At 38.5% G+C, this 21,598-nt stretch overlaps 1 protein-coding gene across 4 annotated transcripts in view; it reads left to right on the top strand.

Annotated features, from left to right (window-relative positions):
- The first annotated feature begins 45 nt into the window (after positions 1-45).
- Positions 46-21,598, top strand: part of BAG4 (BAG cochaperone 4) — a 35,121-nt gene continuing 13,568 nt past the window's right edge. The window contains exons 1-2 of one of the 4 annotated variants that reach the window (XM_014831074.3): positions 46-411; positions 16,906-17,013. In XM_014831074.3, the coding sequence (XP_014686560.1) occupies positions 142-411; positions 16,906-17,013 (378 nt within the window). In that variant the 5' untranslated portion in view covers positions 46-141. The remainder of the gene's footprint in view (positions 412-16,905; positions 17,014-21,598) is intronic. The other 3 variants (XM_044762142.2, XM_044762145.2, XM_070500080.1) reach the window with 3 other exon arrangements.

Raw genomic sequence — 21,598 nt, 5'->3', positions numbered from 1 at the left:
AGCCGAAGGGGCGGGACCGGGCCTGGGATTGGCTGTCCCCGGCCGACCCCCCTTCACTGTGGTCCAGTCCCTCTAGCCCGCAGACGCCTGCGCAATGGGCCGGCCGTGGGGGGCGGGAAGCACTGCGGGGCAGTGGAGCCCATGTCGGCCTTGAGGCGCTCGGGGTACGGCCCCAGTGACGGTCTGTCTTATGGCCGCTACTACGGGCCTGGGGGTGGAGATGTGCCCGTGCACCCACCGCCTCCCTTATATCCTCCTCGCTCTGAACCTCCCCAGCCTCCCGTTTCCTGGCGGGGGCGCGGGGGAGGCGCGGCTGAGACCCCCTGGCCGGGAGACTGCGGAGGAAGCGATGGCTACTATCCGTCTGGAGGCGCCTGGTCGGAGCCGGGGCGAGCTGGAGGAAGCCACCAGGTAAGCTTTGCGCCGTCTCCCCGGGGAGATCCGATCGGCGAGTGTTTGGGGTGAGGGCCATTGGGATTGATATACCTCCAGAGTTCGTAATGGATCGGATTTCATATTTGTTTTCCTTAGGGGGTTGGAGATACAAGCTGGGATCGTGGGTGGGGGGATGTGCTTGTGTTCTCTTCGCCCCTCCTCTTCTGCTTCGACCATAATAAATGTGTCTATTACCGTTGAAAAAGGAGAAAATCCTGTGCTGACTTGCTCAGCTAAGTAGCAGGCTGGGGAATCTCCCGCCTTGGAACGATGTTGGGCTGGGGGGACCTGGCTCTGCGTTTGGAGTCAAACAATTTATCCTGCGTGGCTCGTCAGGCCGGCTCTCCCCGAGAAGGGAGGCGGCTGCAGCCCCCGCCGTCACTCAGAACCCCTCCCGCGGAGAAGGAACAGGAAGGAAGGGAGGCTGCTGATTTAGCCCTTTGCCCTACTGCTTTGCCCCGGATTGAATCATGCATAATCAGTGTTAGAAAGCACCTTTACCTGGATTGTTTTATTTAATCTTCACGGCGACTGGAACGTAAATGTCATTACAGCGTCCCTATTTTACGATTAAAGACCCATTAGCTCTGAGAGGTTAACTCACTTGTTCAGTAAACTCAGACCTATAACGTTTTTTTCCTGCCGGAAATATACCTCTGTTTTGTTAATGTGGTATTCTTAGTAAAGAATTATTGTTATATGGTGGGGGGGCACACCTCTCTTTTCGTTCAGGAATTATAACATCCTTATTGGTTGAAAATGTAATAGTGCAATTCCCATACATCGTCGGTGGGGATGTAAAATGGTTCAGTGCTTTGGAAAATAGTTTGGCAGTTCCTCAGAACGTTAACATAGAGTTAGCATATTACTCAGCAAGTCTGCTCCTAGATATATAGCCAAGAAACTGAAAACATATGTCCACGTTAAAACTTGTATATTGCGTGCTCATAGCAGCATTATTCATAACAGCCAAAAGGAGAAATAACCCAATGTCCATCAGTTGATGAGTAGATAAAATATGATATATTTATACAATGACGTTATTTAGCCATAGAAAGGAATGAAGTACTGATAGTTTCTGCAACACGGATGAACCTTGAAAACATCATGCTACATGAACGAAGCCAGTCACCCAGACCACATATTGTACGATTCTATTTAAATGAAATGTCCAGAATAGGCAAATCTGTAGAGAGAAAGATTAGTGGTTGCCAGGGGCTGGGGGATTAGGGACGTTGGGGATGATAGATAAAGGCTATAGGGTTTCTTTTTGCGATGATGAAATGTTCTGGAGTTAGGTAGTGATGATGATTGCATAGTTTTGAATATACTAAAAACCGTTGAATAGTACACTTTAAAAGGGTGGGTTTCATGGTGTGTTAGTTGTATCTTTAAAAAATTACGTGAGAAAAAACATTTAGTAGTAAGAGGTTAATTGTGAAGAAAGGTCCATATGTTCTCCATCTAAATTTGGAATAAGTAGGCCCACAGACTTTAATCCCACGGTAGAGTAGAGTGATGAGATGCTTGGCCTATAAGTAGCAAACTAGACCAAAGGTCAATTCAAGGGAAAGAGGAAAGGACCATTAAACTGATGACTTCTACTTGGGCCTGCTATATTATTAAAACAAAAGTATGTTTTGGGGATAAGGTTAGAGAAGTTATGATTTTAGTTTTGTGTAGGGGGTTGTAAGGTATGGTTGAGTGTTGGTGTGCGTATATAGGGTGGTTCTCGGTGCTGTAGGAGTTGGACATAAAGCTAGAATGTGTAATGGGTCTTTGCAAACCATTCCAAGAGTTTATCTTTCAGGTTGATGTTTCTGAAACTTGAAAAGTGTAGGATGGTAATGTCTTATGCAGCAATAGAAAATTAATGCAAAAGATGTGCATGTTGTCACAGATGTTGCAAATGTTTTGTTTCCCCAAATTTGTTGTTTTTTTTTAACTTTATTGTGGTTTTTGACATATAAGTTTTACATTTTTACGTAGTCAAATATGTCAAACTAAAAAAAAGGGGGTACAGGAGCCCTTTAAAGCCCTACTACTCAGAAAGTGTGGTCCTGGGGGGCCGGCCTGTGGCCAACTGGTTAAAGTTCTGTGTGCACTCTGCTTTGGCGGCCTGGGTTCACGGGTTCGGATCTTGGGTGTTGAGCCATTTCACTTATCAGCCATGCTGTGGAGGCATCCGACATAGAAAACAGAGGAAGATTGGCAGCAGATGTTAGCTCAGGGTGATCTTCCTCACACACACACAGAATTGTGGTCCATGGACCAGAGGTTTCAGTGTCATTTGGAGATTGTTAAAAATGCAGAAGAAGATCCCTAGGTGATTCATGTACACGTTCATGTTTGAGAAGCACTGCTGTATAGAATTAAATATATTGAGATGATGTTGCACTGAACCACTACAAAGACTTGACTGTATTAACATTTAAATATGGCAAGGAATAAAAAGATAGAAATCTACCACTCCCTTTTTCTTTCTTTTCTTCCCTCGATAGCTATACTTGCAGCACTGTAGTTTGATCCCTGAACTAGCAGCATCTACATCACCTAGGAGTTTGTTGGAAATGCCATATCTCAGGCTCTGCCCTGGACCTTCCGAACCAGAATATGCATTTTAACAAGATCTCCAGGTGCCTCACCTGTTCCTTTAGAACAAGTCGTGGAGAGAGAGAGAGAGGGAGTGCGCAGGCAAGCTGAGAAGGAAGCCTCAATCCGCAGTCTTTTACAGCCTAATCTCGAAAGTGATATGACGTCACTTCTGCGGTATTCTGTTTGGTCATAGAGACCAACTCTGGTACAGTGTGGGAGGCAGCTTCACAAGGTTGTGAACACCAGGAGGCAGGGATCATTGGGGGCCACCTTGGAGGATGATTACAACAGGAAGGAATCGGGGACAGAGAGCTCAGTTAGGCCCCAGAGTGCAGAAGAGAGCAAAAAGGGCATTTGTTTGAACCATGTCTAAATATAGACAGGTTTTTTTCATCATTTTATAAAAATTTTTAACCAAACAGAAAAGTTGAAAGAATTCTACAGTGAATATCCCATATATCCACCACCTAGATTGTGTAATTAGCATTTCTTATATTTGCTTTATTACATCTGTCTATCTTATTTTTTGGATGCATTTCCGTACAAGTCGCATAGATTTGAAAGACATTTTCAAAGGTATATATCGACTGGAAGTGAGGGATGCAGGAGAAACGGCAGGTGATTCTGAGGTTTTAGTATTTCATAGGAATAAAGGTTTCATGGAATTAAAAAGGAAGAGGAACAGGTGTTTTGGGGAAGTTATGGTTTATAGTTTTATACGCAAAGAACTAGTGATTGGTTAATAGAGGAGCTTAAAAAAATATGAAGTACAAAGACTTGGCAAGCACTCATCTACTGCCTTTAGTTCACTTGCGCTGGAAGCCAAGTTAGTCACAGTGGTTACTATGTGTCAAGCTCTGGATGCAATGTATGCAACTGAGTAGAGAGAAATTTGTGATTTTCTGTATTTGTTTTTTGATGTTGATGTCTTTGTGGCAGCTAGGAGTTGTTTTCTGTGGGAGCAAAACTGTAGATGTGGGGCTCAGGAGAGAGATGGTGGGTGGAGATTGAGAGGCATCAGATATAAGCATTGCTGAATTACCCAGCTGGGGACTGTTGCCAGGGGAGATCTTTGAGAGTCTAGAATAGGGGACAGAGAAAGAGGATGCAAAAGAAGATGATGAGGGAGAATACTCAGAAAGACAGTAGGAAAATCAGGAAAGTCATGCAATGCAAACCAAACAAAAATGCCATTATTTTGCAGGTAAGTGATATGAAAACTGAGAAGAAGCTGTTGGATTTGTCAATTAAAAAGATATTGTTGATTTTAGTGGTGAGAGTTTCAAATAGTATGAAAGTAATGAAGGGGAGGTTTGGGTGAGAAGACCAGTAGTGTAAACTGTACTTCCGGAAGTTTATGTAGTAAACTTAGTAAATGGAAACATGACCGAGAATCAGGATTGAGGGAAGAGCTTTTAGGATTGGGGCCTTGAGTGTGTTTGTAAGCAGAGGAGAATAACCTAGTAGATTGAGAAAAAGATGCGACCAAAGGATGGACTATAGCTTGGGAAGAGGGAGGTTAAGTGAGGAAGAGCTGAGAAACGTCTTCCGAGCTAGAGGGGAAAATGTAAGTTTTGGAGTTGGAGGGGAGGGACATTGAGGGAGTTTGTAGCTCTTGGTGTCCTCTCTCGGTGCAGTAGGAGTCTAGGTCATCTGACAGGAAAGGAAGTGGGATGGGATGAGCTGGGAATTTGATATGATAAATATTTGAAACAGGTGCTACATAGGGGAAAGGGGGAAATTGTAGAGAAGCATGGAAGAGATCCAAATGAGATTGAAAATAAAAAAATTGTGATGATGATCAATACAGGAGCATACAGCACTTTTCAGTGATTTTGGAATATATAGCTATAAAAATAATTTATAGTGTACTTTTCTAATAATTTTTATGTAATTCTTGTGAAAAATGTAAACAAATTTGTAAACGGAAGTTAGGTAGCACCAGCACCAGTTGGATTCCTATACTGTTAGATTTGTTTGGGCTGGTTATTTCTAGGAGGCATTGTTGGTAAGTCACTTTGTACATTTGTACATATATCCACTTCTTACAAAACTAGTTAGTTCTAAGGTAAGTATTAAAGGAGTTGACTCCAGCCTTCATCTGAGATTTAAGTATTTCTTCTTAAAAGAGAAGAACGAAAATAAATTTATTACCTTCTTGTATATATATCTTTTTTTTGGTGAGCAAGATTGGCCCTGAGCTAACATCTGTTGCCAGTCTTCCTCTTTTTGCTTGAGGAAGATTGTTGCTGAGCTAACATCTGTGGCAATCTTCCTCTATTTTATGTGGGATGCTGTCACAGGATGGCTTGATGAGCAGTGCTAGGTCTGCGGCTGGGATTTGAACCTATGAACCCCAGGCCGCCGAAGCAGAACATGTAAACTTAACCACTATGCCACTGGGCTGGCCCCATCTTCTCGCATAATTTTAATCAAATTTCCTTTGCCACAAAAACTTTAATTCACATTATTGTCACTTGTGAAAACCTTTTATCATCTTTATCTAGTTTACATCATCTTTTATCACCTTAGTGTAATTTCAGACAACAAATAGAAAGTTTAGAAAGAGTTAGGCACCTGATAGAATTGGCACCTTGGTTTATAGAACAGAGATCAGCTTCAGCCAGCTTCCTGTAAAACCAAATGCTGTTTCATAGAATTAGTGTCACATTAGGAGGGTCATGAGCCAAAGACTTTCATTATTACTGGGGATATTTTTAGATTTGTTCTATTTTGTCCAAAGAGAAAAAAAAAAGAGGTAAAGAAAATGTTTTTTATTAAGACTTAATAAAATTAATAATTTTTACCACTTCATTGAGGACATTCATTTTTTCATTAAAAAATTATGGTATGTTTACATATTGTAAATTTTACCTTTTTAAAGGTGTAGTTCTCTGAGTTTTGACAAATGCCTATAGTCATGTAACCACTACCACAATTAGGGCAAAGATGTTGATCTCTCTTCTTTAAGAAAAAGACTCCTAGGATAAAATGGAAGATGTAATTTTCGTTCATCTCTAAAGTTATAGAAAAGGAATGTGTTTTTTATTTTTTAAAAGTATCATGAGCTCGTTTGCATAATATATGTATATATTCAATATTTTGGATGTATTTCAGTCAGTTGCAGTCATTCTTTTTATTGCTTAAATAGACCCATACCATGCCAATGGGAGCCCCTTCTTGGCTTCTAAGTCCTTTTGACTTGACCTGTTGATTTTTGATGGCTTCTTTGATTTCTGGTACAAGATATCCAGGGTCATTTGGTGTATATTCTGTACCAGACATATAATAAGCCATTCCTTTAGAAAACCTTGATTTTTTCTTAATGGAGAGTTATATTTAGAAGGTGTATATGTCAGGATCCAGGCAGGAGAACAGAAGCTACACTAGTCCTTTTATAAGAGGGAATTTGATTTAGGAAACTAGTTACATTGGTATTGGAAATCAGAAAAGGCAAAAAGAGAAAATGGAAATAACACAGAAGATAGTGACTGCAGGAAACAGCTACAACTCCTAGGGCTGGGGAATAAAGAGAAGAGGTTGGGGTTATTAGAACTTGGAAACTTGAAAGAATGGACTGGTTGGAACCCAGGAGGAGGCACTGCCTAGCTGATGCTGGTACCTCTGCGGGAGTTCTGGGAAAACCAGAAGAATCTGGAGACTGCTACTAACTGACTGCTGCCTCCAGGTTGAAGGGCATTGTTGGGCGGACACTGACAGAAGCAGCAAGCAAGCAAGCAAACAAACAACAAGGAGCAAGTCCATTCTCCGCTCCTTGAACCTAATGCCCTGTATTGGCAGTATCAAAAAGGAAGCATGTGGCAAAGAAGAGATGTCTGCAGACTCCCAGTCCTGCATCACAGAGCCACTTATAGAATGCTGTGTTTGGAGCTGAGAGGCAGTAGCTTAATAACATTCGAGTGCTAAGTATACTGATTGCTATTGTGTTGTTATTGCTTCTAGATCTTTTCAATGCACAGAGTTATAAAGTAAGTATTTTTAAGTAGAAAAATGAGTTCATATTTATATTAATTCAAATTTAGCATTATGGATTATTTTTACTTCTTTGATTCTATTTATTACTTTTCTCGTATGGAAAATTTTTTTTTTTAAAGATTGGCACCTGGGCTAACAACTGTTGCCAATCTTTTTTTTTTTTTCTGCTTTATCTCCCCAAACCCCCGCTGTACACATTGTATATCTTAGTTGCAGGTCCTTCTAGTTGTAGGATGTGGGACGCCACCTCACCGTGGCCTGATGAGGGGTGCCGTGTCTGTGCCCAGGATCCGAACCCTGGGCTGCCGCAGCAGAGTGCGTGAACTTAACCACTCAGCCATGGAGCTGGCCCCTCGTATGGAAAATTTTGATTCCTAACAATATTAAGATAATTACATATACTTGCACAACCCTACAATAATTTATAAAATAAGTTCAAAATAATGCCAGGTTCCAGTTCTGGCATGTCAGCATGAGGAGCTCTGTGGACCCAGTCCCCAGTGAAACTGGTAAAAATTATTTTAAAAAAACAACCAATCAAAGTCTCTGGAAATAGTCTTAGGGAATATAGGAAATGAAGAAACATTTATTCTGGAAAATTTACTCAAAATCACTAAGAACAGTAAGTATCTGTGCTATTTGAACCAAGACCTACTCCACTCCCCCCCTCCCAGCTTGATGAGACAACAACTCTGTTCCAGACTGGCGCAGCCAAGAAAACAGGGCTCCCTGTCCCCGCAGGTCCCAGTCACAGGGTTATCATCCTGGGAGGGGCAGTACATTAACATTTCTCATCTTGCCCCAGCTGCTGTTGCTGAGGCCAAGTTCTGGGTAATTGTGGCCAAGCAGTGGTGGTTTCCTTCTTCTGCCCCATCCCTGCTTTTGGGATGGAGACCTTACCTTGGGCAGGGCACTGCTGAGAATACGGGTGCTCTGATCACCCTTCCCCTAGCTTGTAAGGCAAGCTGAGAAGGCCCGAGGCTACTGCCCTTTTCCCCTAGGTGCTCAGCTCTTAAAGCAGGGATGTCCCTCAGAGAAGCACACCATTGTCCCCAACCAGCTGCAGAGCATGGCTCAGACGTTTTATGTGGAAACAGAAGCATGCTGTAAAACAGGTAGCTCCTAATCTTTTCCCAAAGGAACTGACTTTATTTGCAACATTGTGGAGAAGCTGAAACCTAAAGATATTCTCGAAAGCTAGAGGTTGTTGTGAAAAGCAATTGGGAGGAAACTGGTAGATTCATTGGTGATATAAACTAAACTGTAGGCCAGGTAGTTTGCTGGAGAGAACTGGGAAAGAGATGGCTGGGAGGAGCCCTTTGGGGTCAGAACAAATCTCAAACACTGACTTTGGGAAATATCCCTTCCAAGAAGCCCAAATTTGATTGGATCAGTTTGTGGAGCAATTTCTGTCCCAGGGTCTTGTGGAAAACAATAGATAAATCAGCTGGAACTTTGTAGAGCTTTAACAGCTGGGTGTGGTCAAAGAAAGATATATATACACGCATACACACACACATACATATAAACTCATTAAATTAAAATGTTACATTAGAAGATATTCACTTAATGCAAAAGAAAGCAGTAAAAGAATAGAGGGACAAAAACAGACATGAGATATAGAAAACAAAAAAGTAAAGTGGCAGATGTAAATCCAGCTATATCAATAATATCATTAAAAGTGAATGGATTAAACAATCCAATCAAAGACAAGAGATTTTCAGACTAAATAAATAAAAAAGAAGACTCAACTATATGCTTTTGTGAGATAATAGAGAAAATATATATTGTTCTTGGCTCTGGGTTCCTGGCATGGAGCTCCTGAAACCCTTGTAAATTCCTGAGCAATAAGAACACTAAGAGCATCTTTTGTTCTAATATTTGGTCTGTGATCCTGGTTCCTAACACAGAGCTCCTAAATCCCTTGGAATTTCCTGGGTGATAGGATTGTCTTTTGTTCTAATGAGGTGACTCTGGGTGGTCTCCTGGATGGGTCCTGGATGGGGCTGGTCACCAGAAAGACCAAACCATGATTAGAAGCTTGGAATTTTCAGCCCTGCTTCCCATTCTCAAGAGAGGGGAGAGGGGCTGGAAATGAAATTAATAATTGATTATGCCTACATGAGGAAGCTTCCCAAAAATCCCAATAGTATGGGGTTCAGAGAGCTTCCAGGTTGGTGAATACATCCACTTCCTGGGAGGGTGACGTACCCCAACTCCATGGGGACAGAAGCTCCTGCACTTGAGACCCTCCCAGACCTCGCACTATGTCTCTCTTCATCTGGCTGTTCATCTGTATCCTTTATCATATCCTTTAAGAAACTGGTAAATGTAACAACAGTCATGTGTCACTTAACAATGGGGATACATTATGAGAAATGCATCGTTAGACTGTTTCCTTGTTGTGCAAACATCATAGAGTATACTTACACAAACCTAGATAGTATAGCCTGCTATACACCTAGTACCTAAGGTACTAATCTTATGAGACCATTGTTGTATATATGTGGTCCATTGTTGACTGAAATGTCATTATGTGGTGCATGACTGCAAGTGTTTCCCTGAGTTCTGTAAGTTGTACTAGCAAATAATCAAATCTAAAACGGAGAAGGTCAGTGGAACCTCTGATTTGTAGCAAGTCAGACATAAGTTGTGGGTAACCTGAGGACCTACTACTTGAGATTGGCATCTGAAGTGGGAGGCAGTCTCATGGGACTGAGCCCCTAACCTGTGGTATCTGATGCTATGTCCAGGAAGATAGTGTCAGAATTAAGTTCAATTGTAGTACACCCAGCTGGTGGGACAAAATCGCTTGGTGTGGGGAACCCCCCCCATATGGTATCAGAAGTGTTGTGAGTGTAGTACTAGTGTGAGATTAAAGGAGAAACATAGGAGTGTATTCTCTCTTCTTCTATTTTTTAGAAGAATTTGTGAAGAATTGGTTTCAGTTCTTTAAATATCTGGTAGAATTCACTCGTGAATTCACTAGTCCACCTGGACTTGGGCTTTGTTTGTGGGTAGTTTTTTTACTACCAATTCAATCTCTTTACTTGTCAGAGACCTATTCAAATTATCGATTTCTCCTTGAGTTAGTCTTGGTAGCTTGTATCTTTCTACAGTTTGTCCATTTCACCTGAATTACCCAGTTTATTGCTATACAATTATTCATAGTGTTCCATTATAATCCTTTTTATTTCTGTAAGATCAGTAGTAATGTCCTCTCTTTCATTTCTGATTCTAGTAATCTGAGTCTTCTCTCTTTTTTTTCTGGGTCAATCTAGCTAAAAGCTCATCAATTTTGTTGATCTTTTCAAAGAACTAGCCTTTAATTGCAGTGATTTCCTCTATTGTTTTTCAATTCTCTATTCTGTTAATTTCTACTCTTATTTTTATTATTTCCTTCTTCTGCTTGCTTTAGGTTTAGATTGCTCTTCTTTTTCCAGTGTCTTGAGATGGAAGGTTAGGTTATTTATTTGACATCATTCTTCTTTCTTTTTTTTTTGTGATTGTGATTTTTTTGGTGATTTGTGATTCTATGAAGCCATTGTTACCCTGATACACAAACCAGACAAGCACATCACAAGAAAAGAAAACACAGACTAGTATCTCTTATTAATATGGATGCAAAAATCCTCAAAAAAACATTAGCAAACTGAATCCAGCAACATATAAAAAGAATTATATACCGTGACCAAGTGGGGTTTATCCCAGGAATGCAAGGTTGGTTTAATATCTGAAAATCAATTGACATAATACACTATAAAAATCAAATAAAAAGCAAAACCCCTACGATTATCTCAATAGACGCAGAAAAAGCATTTGACAAAATCCAACACTGTTTCATCATAAAAACACTCCAAGAATACAAGGAAATTTCCTCAACCTGATAAAGGGATCAGGTTGCTTTCCCCTAAGATCAGGAACAAGACAAGGATATCTGCTTTTGGCTCTTCTGTTCAACATTACTGGAGGTTCTAGCTAGGGCACTTGGGCAAGAAAAAGAAATAAAAAGGCATGTATAACTTATATGTCTATATGGAATAGTATTGAGAGTTCAGAAATAAATCTATGTATCTGTGGTCAGTTAATTTTTGACAAGGATGCTGGGACCATTCAGTGAGGGAAAGAATAATCTGTGGCACAACATATGGTGCCATGACAACTGGACAGTCACATAACAAAGAATAAAGTTGGACCCTCATACCATATACAAAAATTAACTCAAGGGCCGGCCCTGTGGTTGAGTGGTTGAGTGGTTAAGTTTGCGCATTCCGCTTTGGCAGCCCAGGGTTTCACTGCTTCAGATCCTGGGCTCACACCTAGCACTGCTCATCAAGCCATGCTGAGGCAGCGTCTCACATAGCAGAGCCAGAAGGACCTAGACGTGGAATATACATCTATGTGCGAGGGGGCTTTGGGGAGAAGAAGAAGGAAAAAAAAGATTGGCAACAGGTATTAGCTCAGGTGCTAATCTTTAAAAAAACCCAAAACCTTAAAATGGATCATAGACTTAAATGTAAGAGCTAAAACTAAAAATCTTAGAAGAAAATGTAGGGGTCAATCTTTATTACTTTGGATTTGGCAATGATTTCTTAGATAAGACACATAAAGCACAACCAACGAAAGAAAAAATTGATACATTGGACTTTATAAAAATTAAGAACTTTGTTGTTCAAAGGACAGCATCAAGAAAGTGAAAAAGAAGGAAATGTTTGCAAATTATATATTTGAAAAAGGACATGTTTCTAAAATATGTAAAGAACTCTTAAAACTGGACAATAAACCTATAAATAACCCAATTTAAAAATGGGCAAAACATCTGAAGAGACAGTTCTCTAAAGAAGGTATACAAATGGCCAATGAGCACGTGAAAAAATGCTCGACATCATTAGTCATCAGGGAACTGCAAATCAAAGCCACAATGAGATACCACTTCGCACTCACTAGGATGGCTATAAAAACAAACAAGCAAAACCACAGAAAAAACAAGTATTGGCGAGGATGTGGAGAAATTGGAACCCTCTACATTGCTGATAGGAATGTAAAATGGTGCAGCTTCTCTGCAAAACAATTTGCCAGTTCCTCAAATTGTTAAACAGAGTTACTGAATGACCCAGCAATTCCATTCGTTAGGTATATACCCAAGAAAACTGAAAACATGTCCACACAAAAAATTCTTCATGAATGTTTATAGCAGCATTATTCATAATAGCCAAAAGATAGCCATAATCCAGGTGCCCATCACCTGATGAGTGGATAAGCAAAATGTGGTATTTGTATACAATGGAATATTATTTGGCCTCAAAAAGGAATGAAGTAGTGATACATGCTCCAACATAGTTGAACCTAAAAAACACTATGCTAAGTGAAAGAAGCTAGTCACAAGATATCACATATTATGTGATTCCATTTATATGAGATATCCAGAATAGGCAAATCTGTAGAGACAAAGGAGATTAATAGTGGCCTTGGCCTGGGGTAATGGGGAGATAGGAGGGTATAGCTAAAGGGTACAGTATTTCCTTTTGAGGCTTTGAAAATGTTCTAAAATTGATTGTGGTGATGATTGCACATGTCTGTGAATATACTAAAAACCATTGAATTGTACAGTTTAAATGGGCAAATGGTATGGTAGTGAATTCTATCTCAGTAAAGCTGTTAATAAAAATAGTAATGCCAGTGTTATGACTAACAGTTAACTAATGGATGCAGTTAAGGTTTCTTTGCAGTTCAGCTTGTCCTTAGAATATGTACAAAGTAATGTGATTTAAAAGTCATTGGAAATAATTCTTTTTTTCTGTACAGTTATGTTACCAACTTGATATTTAGTTATTGCGTTAGTTGACTTTTCCTATAGTGAAAAACAACTCTAAGGGTTGTGGCTTATAACAATAAACATGTATTTCTTGCTCCTGTTCTGTGAGTCTGCTGCACTGGCTCTTCTCCAGGCTCCAGATTGGGTTTAGGTTTGCCTGTGTGTCTTTGCGTTCTGGGACTCAAGCTGAAATCACAGCTCCTATATGGGATCTGCTGGTCTCATGCTGGAGAGCAGGAATGCAAAGTGTTGCTAAAATTTGCATTGACTCCTAAATCCTTTGTTTGGACCTGGCACACTGCCACTTTTACCCATATTTGTTTGTTTTGCATAAAAAGTTAAATTACATTTTTGAAATATGTGAGTTCATTCTTGATCCTCCAATTCAAACGTACCATACGTGGTTCCCCCTCAACTTTCTCCATTCAGTCTATCTTTCCGTTCCCATGTGAAAATACTGGTTCTTGATAACATTGCTGTATTTATTTCCTCTCTTCTACAATATACACAAAATAGTTTAAAAATTAAAAAATTAATATATAAGTACTATTATATAACTACTACTGTATCACAACTAATAACACTCTATGTAAAGTTTAATATTTCTTTGCATTTCTGTTTATTCATTTATTTGTTTACTTATTTATTGAGGTCACATTGGTTTATAACATAAATTTCAGGTATACATCATTATATTTCGACTTCTGTATAGATTACATCGTGTTCACCACCAAAAGTCTAGTTACCATCTGTCACCATACAAATGTGCCCCTTTATCTTCTTTATTCATTCGTCCATTGATGAGCACTTAAGTTGCTTCTAAGTCTTGGCAATTGTGAGTATTGCATTTCTTTTGCCTTTAGAATGTATACCACTAAGGATATTCATTCAGAAAACTGTTCAGGAATTACTTGAGTTAATTATTTTTTATGTGCAGTTATCAGCTTGTTAGTTTTTTTAAAAGATAAAATACAGTTTGAATTCGAACTATTTCCAATTCAAATTAAGGACTATAGGGTTTTAAATTTCATTATTCTTATACCTCTTCTCTCCCGCTGTGAAAATACTGATTTCCAACCACAGCAACATAATAGTTCATTTGCAGCTACACTGCCCACACAACACTATTGAAATAACAATGCCAAAAATGTGGGTAATTATTAATATAATTCATGAAAAAAAATTTGTTTGTTTTTGGTCTATAAAGTATATTCCAGTAGGGATGTCAGTCAAATTACTGTGCTTTGTATTCACTTGAAATAGTTTCTCTTTGTGAGCTTGTTCCATGAATGCAACACTCAGTGTTTTCGGGTTTGTTTTGCTTTCTTTTAGGGATTTAAAAATATTTCATTATCTTTTATAATTATGTAAAATATTTACGATTGTTCTAAAGTCAGACGTACAAAATAGAATTTATTTAAGGGAAATGTACCTTCAATCGCTGCTCCACAGTTTTGTTTTTTAACTTTTTATTATAGAAACTTTCAAACATAGCTAAAAGTAGAGAGACTAGTATAATAAAACTCCCAGATATCCATCATGCATCTTCAGCAGTTACCAGGTTATTGTTAGTCTTGTTTATTTAAACACCTAATCACTTGTCACACTGTTAGTTATGGTAGTTTGAAAATTTGTTTTGGGCCAGCCCCTGTGGCCTACTAGTTCAGTTTGGCACACGCTTCGGTGGCCTGGGTTTGGTTCCTCGGCACAGAACTATACCACTTGCCTGTCAGTGGCCATGCTGTGGTGGCAGCTCACATACAAAATAGAGGAAGATTGGCACAGATGTTAACTCGGGACGAATCTTGCTAAGCAAAATAAAAATAATAAAAAAATAAATAAAAATAGGTTTTAGGGGGCTGGCCCCGTGGCTGAGTGGTTAAGTTCCCACGCTCCGCTTTGGTGGCTCAGAGTTTCGCCGGTTTGGATCCTGGGCGCGAACATGGCACTGCTCATGAGGCCATGTTGAGGCGGCGTCCCACATGCCAAACTAGAAGGACCCACAACTAAAAAATATACAACTATGTACTGGGGGAACTTGGAGAGGGGGGAAAAAGCAGAGGGAAAAAAAAGATTGACAACAGTTGTTAGCTCAGGTGCCAATCTGTAAAAAAAATAGGTTTTAGTATTTGTTTAGCCTAGTCTTGAGGGCAGGTTTGTATTCTACAGGAGATGACCTGCTCTACTGGGAGAAATAGATACTTATGAAAGAGTAGACATAATTGCAGGAGTAAGGTTCTTTAGAACGCAAGAGGTTATGTGGTCCAGAGCTACGTGGAAGGATTGGCCTTTAATAGGACCAAAGACATTTTATTCCTGCTTTCTGGGAAAAGTGACAGATAGGGCACATTGTTGGATTTAGCAAGTAGGAAGATGAAGGCGTTTCTGTGTGACTGCTTTTTTTTTTTTAAGGTGAAATATGGGATAAAGTCAGTTGAAATATGAGGGGTGGGATAAGAGGATATTGGAGATTTGAGGGCACAAGAAGAGACACATAGTTGTTTTGGAGAGTGAGATGAACATGCTAAGGAAGTGTAGTATGGTTGCTAAAGTGTAGTCATGAATTTGTAGTGAAACCAGAGAGCTCGTTGTGTTTTCTCCACCAATATTTAGATGAAGTACAGATGTGGAGTCCGCGGATAATTGGGTCTACATTGGGTTAGGTTTTTGCAGAGTGATGATATCTGAGGCAAGGGATTAAGGTGTTTGGAAGCTGAGTAAGGAAGTGAGGACGTGGGCAGGGTGAGGCTTGAGAGGGTGGAGAAGTAGGAAAAATGTGGGGTACCTCAGAATCAGTAGGAAAGAGCAGGAACCAGGGTGGTTCTGGGGATTTAGGTATTAGTTCATCCCCCCTGGAGTGAGTCAGCTTCAGCTGTTGTTTTTTTGTCTCTTTACTCAAGATTCATAGAGAGAAATCAATTAGTTAATTAGTCAGATGCTCACCTCTTAACCAGTGGAAGGAAGGGAGGGCAGTCATCAGGAGAATTTGCCTGATTGAAAAATTTGGTAGTTAGGATTTGAAGTCTGCCCATAACAATTTTTAAAAAAAATCTTGCTATTCTCTAGTTTCTATACTATGTAAAGGAGATGTTACTCCCCCAGCTTGTGTAATATCATCTAGAATAATTACTTGCTTGAAAACAAAGTACTAATGAAACTGATAAGTATTGCAGTTAAGCTAAGATGGTGATAATTAAACACTCAGTGGTTATAGCTGCCATTGAATTTCTTTGTGAAGCCAGTATTGAGAAAAAAATCCCAAGATTCTGTTTGTTTAAAACTATACTTAAATTATAAAGTTCAAAGAAAAATAACTCAATTTATAGGATAACAAATGTGTATATTAAACTAGACTCTGAAAAGTTTTATAGTCTCTGACCAGAGACTATAGAGTTTATTGCAAATCATTGCATTAACTTTTTGCATTGGAATGACAAGCTGTAGAGATTAATGCCATAACTAGATTTTTTTCTTTGAAGTGGTAATTGTTCGACTTCAATTCCTGATACTGTGTAAGTTTTAGGCTGCCAGCAGAGAGCTTAGCCATAACAGAGAGTAGAGGAATACAAAAAACTAAAGTGTGGTCAGGCAAAGAAGTTGAGTGTCGAAGATGGGTGTGTTTGAAGTAAAGTATAGTAGGAACATTTTCAAGTTCCACAGTTGTTGCGATAGGTAATACTACTCTTCACAGTGGCAAAGAACTATAATTGTGCTGCGCGAATTAAATTAGTAGTGATGGGATTAGTGATTGGAGAGGGCTAAAGGCATCTGAGGTCTCTGGTTTTGCTAATGTCTCGACATAGTAGAATTCTTTTATCCATCAGTTGGTATGGTAGCATTGGCATAATGCATAAGAACAGCCGTTTACTAGGTAGTCAATAATTGCTTTATTCTAGGGCATGTGATTTACTATATAATGTACCTTCTCCATCAATTTAATAATGAGTGATTTTATAGTGGGGTTCTATTGCTTTTTTTTTTATATTTATACCTGCCTCTATCAACTTTTCAGAATGACATAAGAATGTTATTAAAAGTGAATTTGTTTTCCTTGTTTTTCTTAGGAGCAGTCACCATATCCTAGCTACAATTCTAACTATTGGAATACTCCTGCACGACCTAGGGCTCCTTACCCAAGTACATATCCTGTAAGACCGGAAATGCAAGGCCAGGTATGGTCTGAAATTGACAGGCTTTCTGAATTTTTTCTTAATGAATCAATTTATTTTCAAAACCTATGGAGATTTTATAGTAATGATATGTGGGGTTTTGTTAGTTTATAGACTCTTATCTTAATCATCTTAATGTTTTTAGCTCAGCAATAAGGAAATATCTAGGCAAATATTACTTATAGCAAAGGTAGCTAGAGGGGCTGGCCCTGTGGCCGAGTGGTTGGGTTCTTGCACTCCGCTTCGGCAACCCAGAGTTTCGCCAGTTTGGATCCTGGGCACGGACATGGCACCGCTCCTCAGGCCACGCTGAGGCGACATCTCACATAGCACAACCAGCAGGACCTACAACTAGAATATATAGCTATATACTGGGGGGCTTTGGGGAGAAGAAGAAGGAGAAAAACAGATTGGCAACAGATGTTAGCTCAGGTGCCAATCTAAAAAAAAAAGTTAGCTAGAGGTGCAGCAGATTATTTCTCAAGTACCTAAAATGTACTTATTTTTTTAAATTTCACTCTTTTTGAGATATAATTGACATATGACATATTATATACAACATAATGATTTGATATTTGTATATATTGCAAAATGATCACCACAAGTCTAGTTAACATCCTTCACAATACAATTACAAATTTCTTTTTTGTTGTGAGAACTTTTAAGATTTACTCTCTTAGCAACTAGCAAATATACGATGAATATTAACTATAGTCATTATGCTCTACCTTACGTTCCATGACTTAGTTATTTTGTAAGTGGAAGTTTGTACTTTTTGATTCCTTTCACCCTCACTGCCCCACCCCCCCAGCCTCTAGCAACCAAGATTATATTCTCTGTATCTATGAGTTTTGTTTTTTTTTTAAGATTCCACATTTAAGTGAGATCATATAGTATTTGTCTTTCTCTGACTTACTTCATTTAGCATAATGCCTTCAGGCTCTATCTGTGTTGTCCCAAATGGGAAGATTTCCTTCATTTTCATGGCTGAATAATGTTCCATTGTGTATATACACCACATTTTCTTTATCCATTCATCCATTGATGGACACTTAGGTTGCTTCCATGTCTTGGCTGTTGTAAATAATGCTGCAGTGAACATGGGGGTGCAGTATCTTTTTGAGTTAGCGTTTTCATTTCCTTCGGATATATTCCCAGAAGTGGCGTAGCTGGATCATATGGGAGTTGTATTTTTTATTTTTTGAGGAGTTCCATCCTGTTTTCCATAGTGGCTGCACCAATTTACATTTTCACCAACACTGCACAAGGGTTCTCTTTTCTCTACATCCACACCAACGCTTATTACTTGTTGTCTTTTTGATAATAGCCATTCTAAGAGGTGTGAGGTGATATCTCTTTGGGGTTTTGATTTGTATTTCCCTGATGATTAGTGATGTAGAGCACCTTTTTATGTATTTCTTGGCCATCTATATATCTTTGGAAAAATTTCTATTCAGATCTTCTGCCCATTTTTTAATAGGATTGTTTGTTGTTTTGCTTTTGAGTTGTTTGAAATCTTTATATATTTTGGATATTAACCCCTTATCTAGATTATATCATTTGCAAAATTTTCTCCTATTCAGTAGGTTTTTCATTTTGTTGATGATTTCCTTTGCTGTGCAGAAGCTTTTTAGTTTGCTGTAGTCACTCTTGTTTATTTTTGCTTTTATTGCCTTTGCTTTTGATGTCAAAAAATTTGACTTCTTATGACAAATATTTAAATATTTCTTTTTATTTTATTTTTTAAAGTTTGGTACCTGAGCTAACAACTGTTGCCAATCTTTTTTTTTTTTCCTGCTTTTTCTCCCCAAGTCCCCACAGTACATAGTTGTATATTTTAGTTGTGGGTCCTTCTAGTTATAGCCTGTGGGATGCCACCTCAGCGTGGCCTGATGAGCGGTGCCATGTCTGCGCCCGGGATCCGAACCAGCGAAACCCTGGGCCACCGAAGCGGAGCGCATGAACTTAAGCACTCGGCCACGGGGCTGGCCCCTAAAGATTTCAAGCATACTGAAGAGTACAGAAAATATGTACATCTTTTTATCTAGTACCTAACTTTGTCAATTTTTGTTTGCCACATTTGTTTCAGATTTTTTAAAAGAAGTAAAACAAATACAATGAAAGCCATATATAACGCTTCTTTCCATTTCCTGAAGTTAGATTTATCTCATATGTGTTTTTATGTTTTTATTACTTGCATATGCATTTATATAGTATTATTTAACATGTTTTGACACTTGATATGAGTGGTTTCATAATATCATTCTCTTGCAGCTTGCTTTTTTGCTCAACATTGGTTTTCACTTTTCTATATGAGACAACAATTTCCCTAGGGTATGGAATTGTTGGATTTTGGTATGTACATCTTTATTAAATATAGCCAAAATTACTTTTCACAAAGGAAATGTTTAAAAAGTTAGTCACCCATAATCTGGCCCCCCCCCAGCAATAATTGTCATATTTGCATGTTTCCCACTATTATTTTCTTCTATCTAGATACCATATTTTTATATGCAAATAATTTTTTAAAAACATGAGATTGTGGTATATACAACTTTAAAGTAGCTGTATTTAAGTGGCTTTCAAAGATTTTGAATTTTAGATCCAAGTCAGAATTCTCTGTAGACTGATGTTCTCTGCAGATAAATTTTCAGATCACTGAAACTATACTGATGTATTCTTACAGATTTCAAATAGTCAAATACTATGGTCAGTTCTTTTCTAATTTACAAGTGATATGGAGGCTGAAATAATGGAAATAAGTTTCTTAATGGGGCTGAGTAATTAATTGTTTAAAAAAAATTATGTTCCTTTTTTTCTCATTAATTTGCTGATATAATCCTTCAAGATTGCTTTTTTTTTTAAAGTCTTTTTGTTTTTAAGATTTTATTTTTCCTTTTTTCTCCCCAAAGCCCCCTGGTACATAGTTGTATAATTTTAGTTGTGGATCCTTCCAGTTGTGGCATGTGGGATGCCGCCTCGGCGTGGCCTGATGAGAGGTACCATGTCCATGCCCAGGATCTGAACCGGCAAAACCCCGGGCTGCCGCAGCAGAGCACTCAAACTTAACCACTTGGCCACGGGGCCAGCCCCTAAGATTGATTTTGAGCCAGAAGAATTTATTAAAGTTAGAGCAATATTTGCTTATTTACCTAAGGAAAATATAAAAACAATTGATTTCTTAGAATGATCATATATATGTGAACTTTAGGATAAGATTGATCAGAGGTAGTGGAATGTAAAATAAAGAAAAACTCGTGTACTACTTATCACAAACTTCCATTTTATTTGTGTCATCCTCATTCCTGTGATTAAAATTGAGAAGCAGCCTTGTTATTGCTTAAGTGACATAGTTGTGGTTTGGCCTTATACCATAAAATTCACCCTTTAAAGTATACAGTTAGTTCAGTTGTTTTTGGTACATTCATAGGTTGTGCATTTATCACCACTAATTCCAGAACGTTTTCATTACCCAAAGGAAACTATGTACCTATCACTCCATTCTTCCCTCCTCCTATCCCCTAGCAACCTGTAATCTATTTGTTATTCTCTATGGATTTGCTTATTCTGGACATTTCATAGAAATGGAATCATATAATATGTGATCTCTTGTGACTGGCTTCTTTCATTTAGCATAATGTTCATCCATGTTGTGATATGTATCAATACTTCATTCCTTTCTATGGCCAAATAATATCCCATTCTACAGATATACCACATTTATTTTATCCATTCATCAGTTGATAGAAGTTGAGTTTTCCCACTTTTTGGCTGTGATGCATAATGCTGTTATAAATATTCGTGTACTAATTTTTATGTGGACATATGTTTTCAGTTCTCTTGGGTATATAGAAAGGAGTGGGTCATATGGTAATAACTCAGTTTAACAATTTGAAGAACTGGTAAACTCCAGTTTCCAAAGCAACTGCACCAATTTACATTCCATCAGCAGTGAATGAGGATTTTTCAGTTTCTCCACATTCTTGCCAATACCTGTTATTTTCCATTTTTTTTTTTTTTTTTTTACTAGTCATCTAGTGGGTGTGAAGTTGAATCTCATTGGAGGTTTGATTTGTAGTTCCCTGATGACTAATGATGTTGAGCATCTTTACATATGCTTATTAGCCATTTGTATATGTTATTTGGAGAAATATCTATTCAGATCCTTTGCCTATTTTTAAGTTGGAACATTTGTCTTTTCCTTGTTGAGTTTTGAGATTTCTTTATATATTCCAGATACATGTCTCTTATGAAATACATCATTTGCAAATATTTTCTCATTCTGTGGGTTTTTTCACTCTCTTGATGGTGTTATTTGAAGCACGAATGTTTTTAAAGTCTCATTTATCTATTTTTTCTTTGGTTGCTCTTGCTTTCAGTGTCGTATCTAAGAAACTATTGCTGAAGCCACGGTCACAAAGACTTACTCCTATGTTTTCTTCTAGGAGTGAAAAAAAAATGGTTTTAGCTCTTACATTTAGGTCTGTGATCCATTTTGAATTAATTTTTGTATGTGGTGTGATGTGGGGTCCAACTTGATTCTTTTACATGTGGATATCCAAGTATCTCAGCAGCATCTGTTGAAAGG

The sequence above is a fragment of the Equus asinus genome, chromosome 27 (assembly GCF_041296235.1).
Source record: "Equus asinus isolate D_3611 breed Donkey chromosome 27, EquAss-T2T_v2, whole genome shotgun sequence".
NCBI classification, from domain to species: Eukaryota; Metazoa; Chordata; class Mammalia; order Perissodactyla; family Equidae; genus Equus; species Equus asinus.
This window is presented reverse-complemented; position numbering and strand designations above follow the sequence as displayed.